Source organism: Gigantopelta aegis, chromosome 8 (assembly GCF_016097555.1).
Source record: "Gigantopelta aegis isolate Gae_Host chromosome 8, Gae_host_genome, whole genome shotgun sequence".
Classification (NCBI taxonomy): domain Eukaryota; kingdom Metazoa; phylum Mollusca; class Gastropoda; order Neomphalida; family Peltospiridae; genus Gigantopelta; species Gigantopelta aegis.
Window position 1 is genome coordinate 18,996,719 of NC_054706.1, and position 15,588 is coordinate 19,012,306.

General features: G+C 38.8%; 2 protein-coding genes across 4 annotated transcripts; one reads left to right on the forward strand and one right to left on the reverse strand.

Annotated features, from left to right (window-relative positions):
• Positions 1 to 63: 63 nt before the first annotated feature.
• Positions 64 to 13,049, forward strand: LOC121378700 (L-threonine dehydratase catabolic TdcB-like). 3 transcript variants are annotated; one of them, XM_041506985.1, is made up of 4 exons: positions 64 to 179; positions 2,649 to 3,805; positions 4,497 to 4,635; positions 5,212 to 5,491. In XM_041506985.1, the coding sequence occupies exons 2-4, from the start codon at positions 2,765 to 2,767 to the stop codon at positions 5,259 to 5,261; spliced, it is 1,230 nt and encodes a 409-aa protein (XP_041362919.1). In that variant the 5' UTR covers positions 64 to 179; positions 2,649 to 2,764; the 3' UTR covers positions 5,262 to 5,491. The 3 variants fall into 3 exon arrangements, with proteins under 3 accessions (XP_041362919.1, XP_041362917.1, XP_041362918.1); XM_041506983.1 differs by lacking the exons at positions 2,649 to 3,805; positions 4,497 to 4,635; positions 5,212 to 5,491 and adding exons at positions 10,167 to 10,700; positions 11,736 to 12,084; positions 12,495 to 13,049 and having other exon boundaries at positions 91 to 179; XM_041506984.1 differs by lacking the exons at positions 64 to 179; positions 2,649 to 3,805; positions 4,497 to 4,635; positions 5,212 to 5,491 and adding exons at positions 9,355 to 9,478; positions 10,167 to 10,700; positions 11,736 to 12,084; positions 12,495 to 13,049.
• LOC121378701 lies at positions 6,041 to 9,068 on the reverse strand. The gene is made up of 2 exons (XM_041506986.1): positions 8,947 to 9,068; positions 6,041 to 7,075 (listed from the first exon to the last, which is right to left on the reverse strand). Exon 2 carries the CDS (start codon positions 7,073 to 7,075, stop codon positions 6,104 to 6,106), a length of 972 nt encoding a protein of 323 aa, XP_041362920.1. The 5' UTR covers positions 8,947 to 9,068; the 3' UTR covers positions 6,041 to 6,103.
• Positions 13,050 to 15,588: the final 2,539 nt, after the last annotated feature.

The window sequence follows — 15,588 nt, forward strand, 5'->3', positions numbered from 1 at the left end:
CTATTGCCTTTGAGTTAATATAGTTAATACCTTGCTAACGAGAATCAGTCAACGACAAGTTGTGCAAGGCAGAGAACTCTAGTTAACCACGTGCACATGCATCGTAGACGTAGTTTGGCGTTTTACTTGGTGAAATACAAATCAGCGTGAAGAAAAGAAAACAGAAAAAAAAAGAAAATGTAATTTTTAGTACATTTTTCATTTGTGGTTCAAAACGTAATCTTGAGGCAAATTATAACAAATATTAATGCTTACATAATGATAAGCCTGCGAAGGTTAATTTACTGATACTGTTCAGTGTTCTAAATAAACGGGGGAATCCATGTACGGCATGTTAGAAAATTACACAATATAACAGATGTGCATTAAATAGTAATTGATGGCAAATCAAAACATTCATGTAACAAGTCGAACTGACAAAAAATATTAAAACAAGGTGAGTGAGGTATGACGGATGTGACCTAGATTTGCAAAAAGGTTTGTTATTGTGAAAGTGAAGTTTTTCTTTCATACATTAAAATAATGGGTAAAATTCCATGATTCACCAAGCATGTATGAATCTGACATGGCATGCTCCTGGTCAAATGTCTAACAGCATTTTGGAGATCCTGTCCCACTCCTAGAGTGTTGTGCCATTGGGGTCTCCACAAGTACTCTGGCATGGGTTGAGTCTAGCAAGACTCAAACTTGTCCGTTCACAGCTATAATACTGGACAATGTAGGACAATAATGTCAGTAGTAGATAATCAACTATATAAGTTACACAATAATTATATGATCATGTGCTAGTTTCTCTTTTTAAACTGGCCGTCAGTCCGTCACAATACTGAACATATCAACCAGTTTCTAAATGCAATACATGATTTGGCATCCATGTTCAGTGCTGGATTTAAGATGCATAATGCTATTTTACTTTATTCTGCTTCATCTCATCATCATCTAGTGTAAGTGTCGGGTACTCGGGTCCAGGTGAAGTTTGACACTTGAGTCCAATATTTTGGACTCGTGGAGGCTCTAGATGTCACAATGGTTTGCAAGATGATGTCTGATGATGTCCCATGCTTGTTCAGGAAGGAAGGAAATGTTTTATTTAACAACGCACTCAACTCATTTTTATTTACGGTTATATGGCTTCAGACATATGGTTAAGGACCACACAGATATTGAGAGAGGAAACCTGCTGTCGCCACTTCATAGGCTACTCGTTTTAATTAGCAGCAAGGGATCTTTTATGTGCACCCTCCCACAGACAGGAGAGTACATACCATGGTCTTTGTTAAACCAGTTGTTGAGCACTGGCTGGAACGAGAAATAGTCCAATGGGTCCACCGACAGGACTTGTTCAATGGGTGATGGTCTTGGTGAGCTGGCCATGATAGTGTCTTGATGTTTTGCTGCTGCGGTTATGCAGTGACAAATCAACTATAGTGAGCATGGGAATTTTCTCCTGAAGAACAAAATGTCTCCTAGTCTGATGTCCAAAGGGCACATCAATCAGAAGGATATTGTCATAGTAGTATTGGCCTGTGAGCCTCCCATGAATAATATGTAATTTGATTCTGGCTGTTACACCACAACTGACCCACCTCCAAATCAATCATGAGGATGAACATTGATGCTGGTGTCCCGTTCAGTGGCTTGTCTCCAAACACAATTGTCGATAATTGAAATGTTGTACTGGGACTCATCGGAAAATATTACCCTAAGTTACCCAGTGCCTGTTATCCCAATGTCTATGACATGTACACATCTGACAACAATGTGTCTTGATGTACATGCTCTGTGTGTGTGGAGATAATCTCTCTGCAGTCCGTTCCAAATGATCTGACCAGTGACTGACTCCCAACTATAACACAGGGGCGGGACGTACCCATTTCCTTCCTTCCAACTATATCACAAGAGGTGGTTTACAATTTAATTGGCTGATTAGCATCTCAAATTGTATGTCCTTATAAGACAATCCTGAATTTGGAGTCATGGCCCTTGTTCGTCCTGAACTGAATTTAAGGTGCTGCCTAGAAGCAAGCTGTGTACTGTAGACAGATGGCCATTAATTATTTTTAGTTCATTTACTAATAGTATATTATCCAATGACGTGGCCAGGGTGTGATAGGAAGGTAAAGGGGGAACATGCCCCTCCTCGTCCGTATGTATGATACCATCTCAAAACATTTGTGGTAAATTACATACAGATGAAATCCTATTCCCTAATTCACCAAGGTAAACATCTCTGATCATTTGTTTTACATTTCGACATCTATTAAACCTTCAATAAATGTTGCAATAATAAATAATGGACCAAAACATTTATCTTGATGAAGTAGCCAGTACTTATGAGGATGCATACACACTCGCCTGTTGAGGGGGAAAAGTGCTTAAAAAACCATATGTGGTCCACTTTTAAAAATGTTTTTCAAAGAATTAAAAACTCTGCAGCAGTCTCCACAATATTGGTGTAAATCTTCTTCTTTTTGTTGATGATGGTGAGTGTACAAAACAATTGCTTCTGGGCCCTTGTGATCAGTTTCAAAACAACCTTAAATTATACAAGTAAACAAAAGTTAGTGCAGTGTTAAAATGTTATGTGTGTATTAATAGAATTGAACGTGACATTGTCTATATTTGCATTATGTTTGTTTTATTTTCAGACTACATAAAGATTGGATTGAATCACATTTTGATTCTTTAGTAAATATTATTAATTAACATTAAGAAAATTACATAAAATTATTATTCAGTGTGGGTATTACTTTCAATCAGAAAAATGACAAAACGAAAACTGTCGGAGTTTAACAAAGGAGAAACGGAACACTTTGATTCTAGTGCAGAAGAGAAGGAAAAGCCAAGAAGAAAACATAAAGTAACAGAAACAACCAAATTGCAGACAGTTGAGACTGACGGAAACACTAGTACAAAAACATTGTCTTGTGATATCAATGATAGTACATTAGATCAGTCAATAAAGAAATCCAAAAAGAAGAAGCACAGAGATACCCAAGCTGCTGAGGAAAGTACATGTACTACAAAAGAAAATAAGACTGAAAAAGCTTCAAGTCAAAATATTGACGATAGTTCAGAACCTACTGTGAAAAATCATAAAAAGAAGAAGCACAAAGACAGCAAAGCTGTTAGTGAAAATGCCACAGAAGAAAATAACACCGAAAGAGAGTCAAACAATACTGGTAATGTTACCGGTGTGTCAGAACTGTCTCTTGAAAAACACAAAAAGAAAAAACACAAAGGCAGCAAATCTTTTGATGATGATACCACAGAAGAAAATACCACTGCAAAAGAGTTCAGCTACACGAAAAAACCCCACAGGGATATCAACGCTGTTGAAGAAAACAATGAAAAAGAGTTAAATAACAACAATTCTAATATAGCTGAACTGTCGGACAGAAAACACAAAAAGAGGAAACAAAAACATAACACAGCTGTTGAAGAAAGTGCAATTGTGGAAAAGAAAATTAAAAAAGATTTATGCAATACTAATGATGGTCAGGTGGAACTTTCAGAAAAAACTACAAAGACGAAACATAAGAGTATGATGGAGGAGGAAACCACAACTACAGAAAAGAAGGTCAAATTCACTGCAGAATATTTTGGGGAGAAGCCTGCAAAGGCGAAGAAGAAGAAGAAAAATAAAGTAACAGAAAAGAAAACGGAGAAGACAGAGGCAGAAGGGCCGAGTAAGAAGGATGCCGCTCTCGAATACCTCAAACTGTGGAACACCGACCGACAGAAGTGGAAGTTCCAGAAAATCCGTCAAGTCTGGCTGCTTCAACACATGTACCAAGTGAACGAGGTGAGTCAAAGTCTTTTTGGATCTACGTGAACCGTTATCATTTAAAATCAAGTATTACGTACATGGTTTACAATAGACGGTTACTTAAATATCATAGTTTCCCATGCTATCATTGAAAACTGTTATAGCATATATGTCTGACACCAGTATTCTGTGTAGCAGCTGCAAGCTTGAGACATTTGAGGTTTGTGAAATTGACATTATTTAGTCATTGTAACTGACATTGTTGAATGTTTGTAATATTGATTGTGAAGCAATTACAATCATACTTAACAGCTAATATAAATTGCAATTTGTAGGTAGTAAATAAATTATCACATTTGTGCAAGTGCCACACAAAATTTAGGGAATTTGTTTGCTCTAACTCGTAGAATAAAATAATCTCTAAACTTGTTCCTTAAATTTTGTATAGCACTCCCTCTCATGCAATATTCTATATATACATCAGTAACATACTCTCAAATGACAAATACATGGAAGGTGTGGAATGAGCACATGGGTAGGAACATTCCTAACACAAAGTAAAAGTTGTGTGCAGAATAACAAGTCTGAAAATATCTAAAACCAGACAGCAGTATGTGTGTAATAGGTGGGGTTTTCGTTATACCATTTTCTATTTCTGTTTATGCAATAGCTACGCATGATAACTAAACACTGTCATTATCCAATTTAATTATTATTGTATTTCTAGGTCCCTGACGATTCCTTTGCTATCTTGCTGTCATACTTGGATGGACTGAAAGGAAAAGCAAGGGAGACAACTATTGCAGATGCGGAAAAATCTTTGCAATCATTAGAAGATGAAGATGATAGTTCACCAGATATCAAAGGTAATGTAAATTTGTTGTACACTGTTTTTCAGCCATAACCGTTTGTCTGCATTTTCTTTTTGCGGTTACTGGTTTCGTTGCACAGATTGTGTTTAGTCATCATCTTTTGTTTATATTATATATATATCTATATAGGCATTGGAAATGGAGGTGATGGTAGCAGAGGGGCATTGGTCACTTCAGACACTGAAGAATATACATTATTACCTCCCAGTTGAAAGTATAGCTATCCCCCTCCCCTCAGGTTCCAGTCCCTGGTATATTCCAACACTTCTGCTATATGTTTTAGTTTTTTCTCTGTGCATCATATTCTAAAGCTTTGGTTTACTCATTCAGCTGTAAACATTTACGTGCTCTTGGTACTTCCAGCTGTAAGATTGTGTATACTTTGCACACACATGAGCTGAACACTCTGCCTGTTCATACACACGGTAAATGGATCATGCCATGTTAAGTCATCTAATTTTCAGAAATCATCTCAATGCCCCCCCCCCCCCCCCTTCTTAAATTTCACCAAAACAATTCCTAAAAATAACACAACTTAATTTTGTTCATAAAATATTTTTATTTTTTTAGATCCTTTGAAGTACGACAGAGCAAGGCAGCTTCTACAATCTTTGTCCTGACAACTTGTAAATGCAAGATAAAATTTATTAAAATACAATTTGTCATTTGTTCTTTTACTGACAATGCATGTTTGAGATGTGCTGGATTAGTTACAGGCAGTGAAATGTGGATGGATGAGAGCAACATTGGGTGTGAAATAAAAATATAATTTAACATAATTTCATTTTGATCCCATTACCTCATGGAACTTTAAAATTATTATTACAAACGGGGGGGGGGGGGGGGGGGGGGGCTATCAAACTTTGTGTGTGATGAGGCAAATGTGGGAAGCTTACTTGACGCATGAAGAAACAAAATTGTGAATTTTGTCATTCTGACCCCCTCGCCAAGGGCTTGAGAGGTGGTGCCCAAAAGGGGGAAAAAGCTAAACATGAGGGGCAGGAACTGGTATATAAAAGGCTATGGTATGTCATGTCCTGGCTATGGGAAAGTGCTGCACACATAAAAGAACCCTTGCAGCTTTATCAACAAGAATCCTATGTGGTACAGCGGGTTTCCTCTCTCTCTCTCTCTCTCGAGACAAAAAGTCAACAATATGTTCATAGCCATAGATCAAATTATGCTGAGGTGTTTGTAAACAAATATTCCTTTGGTTCACTTTGGTTGATAGTTCTCTTGGTGAGATTCTAAAATATCCTCCTTTTTAAAAAAATTGTTTTAACACTAGTGGAGCACATTCATTCATTAATCATCGGCTATTGGATGTCATACATTTGGTAATTCTGACTCATCCATTTACTATTATACCTAAAATAATAGAACATCGAAATACTAGGCAAACATTAGAAAATTAATTTATTTAAATATGACATTGGCAGTAGGCCTTAGGTCTTTTAAACTTTTACTCTAAAGGTCCAAAAATGCCTTCTAGTTGATCTCTGTCAAAGATCCTGTGAAACCTCAAAAATAAAATGAATGTTTCATCACTACTGTACGTTTTCACCAAGACATACACCTTCTTGGAACTCTCTGACATGTCTAGGAGTGGGATTATGTCCTCTGGGGATATGTACAGGTCCTTTCTCTTCCCCCAAAATGTAAGGTGCGATAAGCGAACCATCTTATTCTCCTTACAGATGCTTATCATTCCCACAATCCTCCTGAAGTACCAGCTCATCACATACAACATGACACAGGCAACGGAAGAAATTCCAAACATGGCATACATGTCAACTGTTGACAGTTTTCCCAGGCTGTGTAGGACGGCTGTTGGCGGTAAAGCCATCACGGTCGCCATCGTTTGGTAGATCTTTAGTCGTGATAGTACTCTTGTGTGCACAATGTATTTGAAAATGTAGCACGGTTCGTAGTACATTGCAGAGGAACAGAAAAAACGTGATTCACAAAAATTTAGATTTACACAATTCTGTACATTTGGTAATATTTTTGACGTGAAACACACTGATGGTGAGTTTTGAGTTAATTGTTCTTTAGAAAAATGTTTCCCAGATGTTGTATAACTTCTGCATCCTACCATATCAACATTCTGATATGCACTGAATATCTTCCACCCACATGGGTTATTTGCAAGTCCTTTACCTTTGGGCACATGTTTCTCATAGCATGATTGCTCATTGCAGCTTAGGATATCAACATTCTGATATACAGTGAATGCCTTGTTTGCAGATCCTGTAATGCTGCATTTCTTGTTCTGATTCGCTGGTGCATCAGTTGTGGTGTTTTTCCTTGGAATATTTAAAAATGTTTGCTTGTTTCCATGCTCGACGAAACAGGAACGATGGTGGTATCGATGACAGGCTACATTTCGAAAAAGTGTCTTCCATGGCTGACCAACAAGAAATTGTGTCTTCATCTGTGAAAGAAATGACAGAAAAATTAAATAACTTACAGTTGCAGTGCGTAAATGAAAGTAAAGGAATAGCACCCCAACACATTTAAATGGTGTCTGTCATAAAGTTATAAAATAAATCTTAGTATTTCATCCCCCACCAACCCCAAGGATAAAGACATGCTCCCATTTGTTTTTGGGTTTTTGGAGGAGTTATTGGCCCAGATTGTTTTTTATTCAATGTGTAATATTGCCATTGTCCTAAAAAAAAAAAATATATATATACTCCCTTCTCCCATTTTGAGAAAAAACATAAAAATTTGGCATTTACTTCATAATTATTTTAGGTCTAGTGAGAGAGAATGTGCTGTCACCACCACATACACGATCACCAAACAACACCAAGGTTCTTTTACATGTACATTCTTAAAAGGACACAGCATTGCCTTTGATATTATCAATTGTGGGAGAGAAAACAAAACCCCAGTGAGTTCACCAATGGCAATTAATTTATCACAGCTACAGGTTACAAAATTCTAAAAGGGCAACATTGACTTTGTCGAAGGGAAAAAAGCCTAACTCTCAAAGGCAGCAACATCTGTAAGGGATTCCGGGTCATGCCCCCACACCCAGAATATTTTGAAATAAAGTCTTAAGATGCTCAGAGACCCATTTTTCTGGGCAATATCGCGTTTTATATTGTGGATGGGCTCTTCATATCACTGGGAGTCTGGTGTCACATGACCAGGGAACATTTTGTTTTCAAAATCTTGATTAATCAGTGATATTTCTAGTCAACTGAAAATTGATTGATCTCCATTGAGGGCCCATTAAGCTATTTCTCATTTCTCATCCCAGCCAGTGCACCACGACTGGTTTATCAAAGGCTGTGGTATGTGCTATCCTGTCTGTGGGATGGTGCATATAAAAGATCCTTGTTACTAATGGAAATTGTAGTGGGTATCCTCTCCAAGACTGAATGTCAAAATTACCCAATGTTTGACATCCAGTAGACTGATTAATAAATGAATGTGCTCTAGTGGTGTCATTAAAACAAAAAACATGATGAGGCCTGTAAGCCCCTCTGGTTCCACCAATGCTATACATATTAAAACTGCAAACTTGACATGTGCTTTTTTTAAGATTTAGAATAGATTATCCTGCAACTGTGCTGGTTTGGGAAGGAAGGAAATGTTTTAATTAATGACGCACTCAACACATTTTATTTATGGTTATATGGCGTCAGACATATGGTTAAGGACCACACAGATATCGAGGAAGGAAACTCGCTGTCGCCACTTCATGGGCTACTCTTTTTTTTTTCTTTCTTTTTGATTAGCAACAAGGGATCTTTTATATGCACCATCCCATGGCTTTTGATGTACCAGTCGTGGTGTACTGGCTGGAGAGAAAAATAGCCCAATGGGCCCGACAGGGATCGATCACAAACCGACCGTGCATCAAGCGACCACTTTACCACTGGTCTCACCCCCATGCTAGTTTGGGGGTACCTGTAGTTCATCAAGATTAACTTTGTGTACAAGCACTAGTGCTTGCACTTGTACACAAAGTTAATCTTGATGAACTAGGAGTAGGGGGCCTACCACAGTACCTGCACCTCTCAATTCTTCAAAGTAACCTGCTACACATAGGTGGATTAAGGAGGGGTCAAACCAATCTTCACCGTACTACTCCCATTTCTTTGCACTGAAATAAAATGCGCAATGTATTTAAATTTCATTATATTTTCATCTTTTTCATTTATGCACCTTCTAAACTCATCCAACGTGACAATAGCACCCCCACCCCAAATTCTCTAGAGCAGGCCCTGTTTAGTTACTGGCGTTTACTGTTATAGAACAGCATGAACAAGCCCTAAATGTTGAATTTTATACCACTGTCACTTTGTAGACAAATGTGCGCTTGTGGTAGTTATCTGCGAGGCTTACATCGAAGATACACTTAGAAGTTAGAGAACTATATTTCGTACACCCAGTCACATTTAGCTTTGTGTGCGTAACTCGCTCAAGAAACAGTTTACTTCCGGTCTCATTGATTTTAGGTTATAATGTACCAAATCAATTTCTGTAGCCGATAATGTTAACGTTTACTAATGAAACTGTCATAGGGTAGGCCGTAGCTAGGATTGATTGTTGGTTGGGGGGGGGGGGGGGGGGGGGGCAGTCGAGTAGTTAATAGTCTAAAACTCCTTAAACGGTTAAGAAGAGAATTTTCTTTTAAGTTTTTGGGGTTTTTTGCCCTCCATCCCCTCCCCCCCCCCAAGCTACGGCCCTGGGGCCTAATTCACTAAACTCTCGTAACTTTGCAATCTCGCAGTGCAGTGCAACACACCCAGGCAGTAGGCCCAACACCGATAAAAAGTGTGGCACCTTACATTTAATCTACTTGCAAGAAAATGGGGAGGAGGTGTCTCGTACCATTTAAAATATTTGATTAATTATTGCTGAAAATTAATTAATTAGCTCGTGTGTCCTCTAGTCTCCCCTGTTTATATGTTGTCAGGGAGACAACATATATTGTCAGGCAGACACAACATATAAAAGGGGAAGAGCTCTCCCAAAGAGGGGAAGACCCAAATTCGATACCACACACACACACACACCGGCCTTGTATTAAAGTCGATGACTTAGAGAGAGACCGGCGTCGTGGTAGGCCATCGGTCTACAGGCTGGTAGGTACTGGGTTCGGATCCAGTCGAGGCATGGGATTTTTAATCCAGATACCGACTCCAAACCCTGAGAGTGCTCTGCAAGGCTCAGTGGGTAGGTGTAAACCACTTACCCCGATCAGTGATCCATAACTGGTTCAACAAAGGCCATGGTTTGTGCTATCCTGCCTGTGGGAAGTGCAAATAAAAGATCCCTTGCTGCTAATCGGAAAGAGTAGCCCATGTAGTGGCGACAGCGGGTTTCCTCTCAAAATCTGTGTGGTCCTTAACCATATGTCTGATGCCAATATAACCGTAAATAAAATGTGTTGAGTGTGTCGTTAAATAAAACAGAGAGAGAGAGAGAGAGAGAGAGAGAGAGAGAGAGAGAGAACGAACGAACGAACAGTCCTCGTTTTAATTTCCTCTTAACTTTTTTTTTTTCAGAAACTGAAAATGGGTCCAAAGAAGAAAAGGAGAACACTTCCACCTGTAAAACCTGGGATAGCTAGGCGGCATGTTACCAAGAACTTTAGTGCTTTACCTGGTGATGGGATATGTCGGAATGGACATGTATTGTTTATGTACATAGAGAACGAACGCTCTGCAGCCAAAACCATTCGAGCTGTTGTTGACAGATTTGGTTTTAGACCAACCCACATGCAGATTGATACTTTAGTGACCAGAAGTATTGAAAAGTTTAAATGCCTTTCCCGAGAGGTTGAAAAGCAGAGGTTTGATGATATCTGCCGAGAAGTATTTCGAAGGTATGTAGACCCCCCATCAACTGTCCCTGAATCAGAATCTACATTTCCACCAGAACCTTCTTCCACTACAGCTCCATCAACAGTTATTGCTACATCAGATAAGCGGAAGATGGACTCTCTGTGTCTGCAAGATATCGTCGAGGCACAAAATAACATAAAGAGTGAAGTGTTCAAAAGCCCTCTTGTGAAACTTAATGATGATAACTTGCACACGGTAATATCCAGTTATACATAATCAGTTAATTGTACATTTGTTCGTCTCATATTCTTTAGACAACAACAAATTGTGACTGGTGTGTTTTTATTGTTCTAGGGCTGTTCCAGAATTTATCAGCACCTATCAGCCAGCGTTTGAACCATTGGGTTGTAATATATTATCGCATCACTACTGGTATATCAAAAGCCGTGGGGTGTGCTGTTGGAAAGTGCATTTCAAAACAGGCCCATAGGAACCAGGGCGATGGGAGGGGCTCTGTCTGTCTGTCTCTCTCTCTGACTCTCTCTCTCTCTCTCTCTCTCTCTCTCTCTCTCTCTCTCTCTCTCTCTCTCTCTCTCTCTTTGAGCCTTTAGCTGTAATATATTATTGCATCACTACTGGTATATCAAAAGCCATGGGATGTGCTGTTGGAAAGTGCATTTCAAAACAGGCCCATTGGAACCAGGGGGATGGGAGGGGCTCTGTCTGTCTGTCTGTCAGACACACACACACTCTCTCTCTTTCTTTGTCTCTCTCTTTCTTTGTCTCTCTCTCTGTCTGTCTCTCTCTTTGACACCAAATAGACCTAGTCAGGGCTCTGCCTGCTAATTGGCAAATTAAGACACTCACTCTCACTCTCACACTCACACTCACTCACTCACTCACTCACTCTCTCACTCTCTCACTCTCTCACTCTCTCTCTCTCTCTCTCTGCCTGCCAATTGGCAAATTAGCCAATTACTAATCTTTATACAAAGTGACTACACAATTTAATATGACTAATAAAATGTTTAAATTAGCCACTTTGAAACAAGTAATGAAATTAGGATAAAACAACATTTGTTTCCAGTGTGACCCCTACATAGTTTAAAATGTGCTATGGTGCTCTTAAATATTGTTTTTTCTAGACTTGTTGATACAACTTGAATGTAGTAGTGTTTCCGTCACTCAGAGCTAATCAAAATTATGCACATGCTAAGTTTATTTATTTTGTAAATTAATAAATTATAATGATGATCTCTTTTGTTTTGTAATGTTATTGCTGATTTTCAGATTTACCTTAAACTGGAAAATCTTCAGCCAATTGGATCATTTAAACTGAGGGGAGCATGCAATGTCCTAAAGAACATGACAAAAAAGGAACTTGAAAGAGGGGTTTATACTGCCAGTATGGGCAACTTCTCACAAGGTCTTGCATGGATGTGCAAGAAGTTCAAAGTAACGTGTGACATTTTTGCACCAGAAAATGCATGCAAGAAGAAACTCGAAGCAACTGAAAACCTTGGTGGAAAGGTAACAAAAGTCCCATATGATACTTGGTGGAAGATAGTGGAAGAGCAAGATGGCTATGTTAAAACAGGAACATTTATCCATCCAGTCTGCAATAAAGCAGTTATAGCAGGTTAGTAACAGGTCATTAGAGATCGATCGTTACCTAAACACTTCAAGGAGGCGGGATCTAGCTTAGTCAGTAGAGCATTTGCCTAAGGTCCTTTATTCATATCAAACCCCGTCTGTGGACCCTTTGTTTTTTCATCCTAAACTGAATCCTGAATGCTCCATGATTGGTACATAAAGGGTCATAAAGAGTTCCCATACCCATGCTGCTACTGTAAAGGAAGTGTCCTCTGAAAACTAGCGTCAGAATTATCAAAGGTTTGACATCCAATTGCCAATGAGTAATAGTAATTCGTCAGTGTGCTTTTGTGATATTGTTAACCAAATTTTAACTTACAGCTGCCTATTAAATAATGTGCTGGGATATCATTAAAGAAGCTCTACTTTTCAGTATTTTTTTATATTTTTATTAAGGACATGGTACAATTGGATTGGAGATATTGGATGATCTGCCCGACGTGGATGCTGTAATAGTTCCCTACGGTGGAGGAGCTTTGTCATGTGGCATTGCAACTGCTGTGAAATCTCTTCGGCCCCAGACAAAGGTTTATGCAGCTGAGGTTGAAACAGGTGCTCCATTTTCGGCATCGCTAGTTGCGGGAAAACCAACGACTTGCACACATACACCAAGCTTTGTTGATGGCATCAGTGCAGGTGGAATTCTCACCAATATTTGGCCCATGGCATCCAGATTATTAGATGGCTCAATTGTTGTCTCACTGAGGGAGGTTGCAGATGCCTTGAAGTTGTTGGTGGAGAAGAATCATGTTGTGGCTGAGGGTGCCGGGGCAGCAGCAGTAGCAGCAGCATTAGCATTGTCTGGGAAGGTGGGGAACGGGAAGGTGGTGTGTGTTATATCAGGTGGAAACATTGACACAAAGTATCTTGTGCAAGTTTTAGAGGGCAAAATTCCAGACATATCTGTATAACATGGGACTGTCGTGTGTCAAAATAAAAAGGTAAACAAAAGCTCAGTCTTTGTTTTATTTGCTACAGTCAAAAGTATGTCCATCAAGGCTACACAAGCCTTCAAAAACAAATTCTTTACTGGTATACGAAGACAATCAGCATAAAGAGGTCACATACAGATGTGTTTATTAAAGGGTCTTATTGAAAGAAGTGTTTTTTTATTTAACAACGCACTAAACACATTTTATTTACGGTTATATGGCATCAGACATATGGTTAAGGACCACACAGATATTGAGAGAGGAAACACGCTGTGGCCACTTCATGGGCTACTCTTTGCGATTAGCAGCAAGGGATCTTTTATATGCACCATCCCACAGACAAGATAACACATACCACAGCCTTTGATATACCAGTCATGATGCACTGGCTGGAGCGAGAAATAGCCCAATGGGTCCACTGACGGGGAACGATCCCAGACCGACCGCACATCAGGCGAGCGTTTTACCACTGGGCTACGTCCCGCCCTCTGGTGTTATTGAGGAAACATTGGCACAAATCTTATTCACGTTTTAGAGGGCAAAATTCCAGACATATCTGAATAACATGGGAATATTGTTTTTGTTATCAGGTGGAAACATTGACACAAATCATCTTATTCAAGTCTTAGAAGGCAAAAGTCCAGACATGTATCTATAATCATCAAGATGTGTGTATATTGTGAGCAATACATTAAACCTTGGTAATGTAGTGGTGAAATCATCAACCTTATGTTTGGTAGGAGTTGGGTTCACATCTCTGTATTGGCTCCTACCCCAGTGAGTTGTAACAGTGCAATGAAAGGTAAGATCACTACTTTGACATCATTCTGATTACTCAGTAACTCCTGTCCTGGACACAGACCAAAATAGCTGAGGTGTTTGTCCAGAAAATTATCCTGCAAACTTAGTGGATATAGTCATGCAAATAAATTAAAATGAAATAAAATTATAACAAATCTTTATTGAAGCAAAATATTGTTCAAAATAAATGGTAAACAAAAGCTGAATCTGTGGTTTTATTTGCTACACAGTCAACAACAGGTCTAACAAGGCTAAACAAGCCTTCACAGATGTTACTTTTATAAGCAGACGGCTAAAATAGGAGGTAAAATAAAGATCTGTGTATTAAAGGGTTTATTTCATGTGTCCTTTATAGACGGGTGGCTTTTATTCAAGGTGCACTTTATAACACGTTTGGGATGAGATACAGCTTAACAGTAGTGCACAGATGAGGGTTCATTGAAAAATAGGATAAATTGCCCTTAATGAACAGTTTTCAAGCACCCCAATCAATGCACCACAACTTGTATATCCAAGACCATGATGAGTTGTCCTGTCTGTTGGAAAATTAATATTAAAATAAATACCACTGCTGCTATTTGGTAGGAGTAGCCTATGTGTTGGCAGTGGGTTTCCTCTCTCTCTAGATTAATCATGGAAATAGCCATGTTAGATACACAATACTAAGTACATTTAAAATGTGCACTGGTGTAATTGAAATAACAGTTCTTACTTTTATTGTAAATGTGATTTTCATGGGAAATTCTTATCACACTAATATTCAGTGGTTAAGAAACTATAGACTGATGAAGAGCTAGCATTTTTCTACCATAAATTAACACGTAACTACCATCACTGTCAAAAACTACACATGGTGATACATAAAATAACAGCTTAAAAAAAAACAATACACATGGTGATACATAAAATAACAGCTTAAAAAAAAACAATCTTAACCAAAATCAATTGAAATTCATGAATATGCATATCTTCTGAATTTTAAGTGCTAAGTTTAAGCAATATTGAATAATACATATAATGCACATAAGACTGAAAACCGAATATTTGCTGTGAAACTACCTGTGAGATTCACTAGCAAGAGGAAAATTGGGCTTAACTCATTCACCACTTGAGGGGTGATATGTTGTAGATAAGGATCAAATCCCGTCAGTAAATCCATTCTATAATTGTTTGTTTTTTTCACTATCCCAACCAGTGCCCCCATGTCTGGTATAGCCCATCGTATGTGCTGTATTGACTGGAAAGTGCAGTGCTCAAGTCCCTGACCACTTGATGGGTGATCAGATGTACAATGCATACCCATCAGAAGACAAATCCACCTTCTCATCCTCCACCCCCACCCTTTCTGTCTAGTGCTCCATGACCAATATATGTAAGGGGTAGAATTTAGCTCAGTCAGTTGAGTGCTCACTTGAAATGCCTGCATTGCAGGATCGAACCAATCTCGGTGGATCCATTCAACTGATTGGGGTTTTTTCTTTCCAACCAGTGCACCACAACTGGTCAAAGGCTGTGGTATGTGTGTTCCTGTCTGGGAAAGTACATATAAAAGATCCTTTGTTGCATTAGGAAAAATGTAGTATCTTTCCTAAATGTGCTGTAGTGGTGCTGTAAAACAAAGCAATTTATTTTTAATATATATGGACAACTGTGGTATGTGTTATCTCACAGACAGGGTGGTGGTAGTGGGTCCCCTCTCCTACACTAGGGGCAGGGTCTAGCTCAGTTGGTAGAGCACTTGGCTGAGGTACTAGGGT

Bases quoted from the DNA above. Each gene is read 5' to 3' on its own strand.
- LOC121378701 (XM_041506986.1), bottom strand. From the start codon at position 7,075: ATGAAGACACAATTTCTTGTTGGTCAGCCATGGAAGACACTTTTTCGA.
- LOC121378700 (XM_041506983.1), top strand. From the start codon at position 10,176: ATGGGTCCAAAGAAGAAAAGGAGAACACTTCCACCTGTAAAACCTGGG. The intron at 10,701-11,735 runs GTAATATCCAGT...GCTGATTTTCAG, and splicing joins ATGATGATAACTTGCACACG to ATTTACCTTAAACTGGAAAA. The intron at 12,085-12,494 runs GTTAGTAACAGG...ATTTTTATTAAG, and splicing joins CAATAAAGCAGTTATAGCAG to GACATGGTACAATTGGATTG.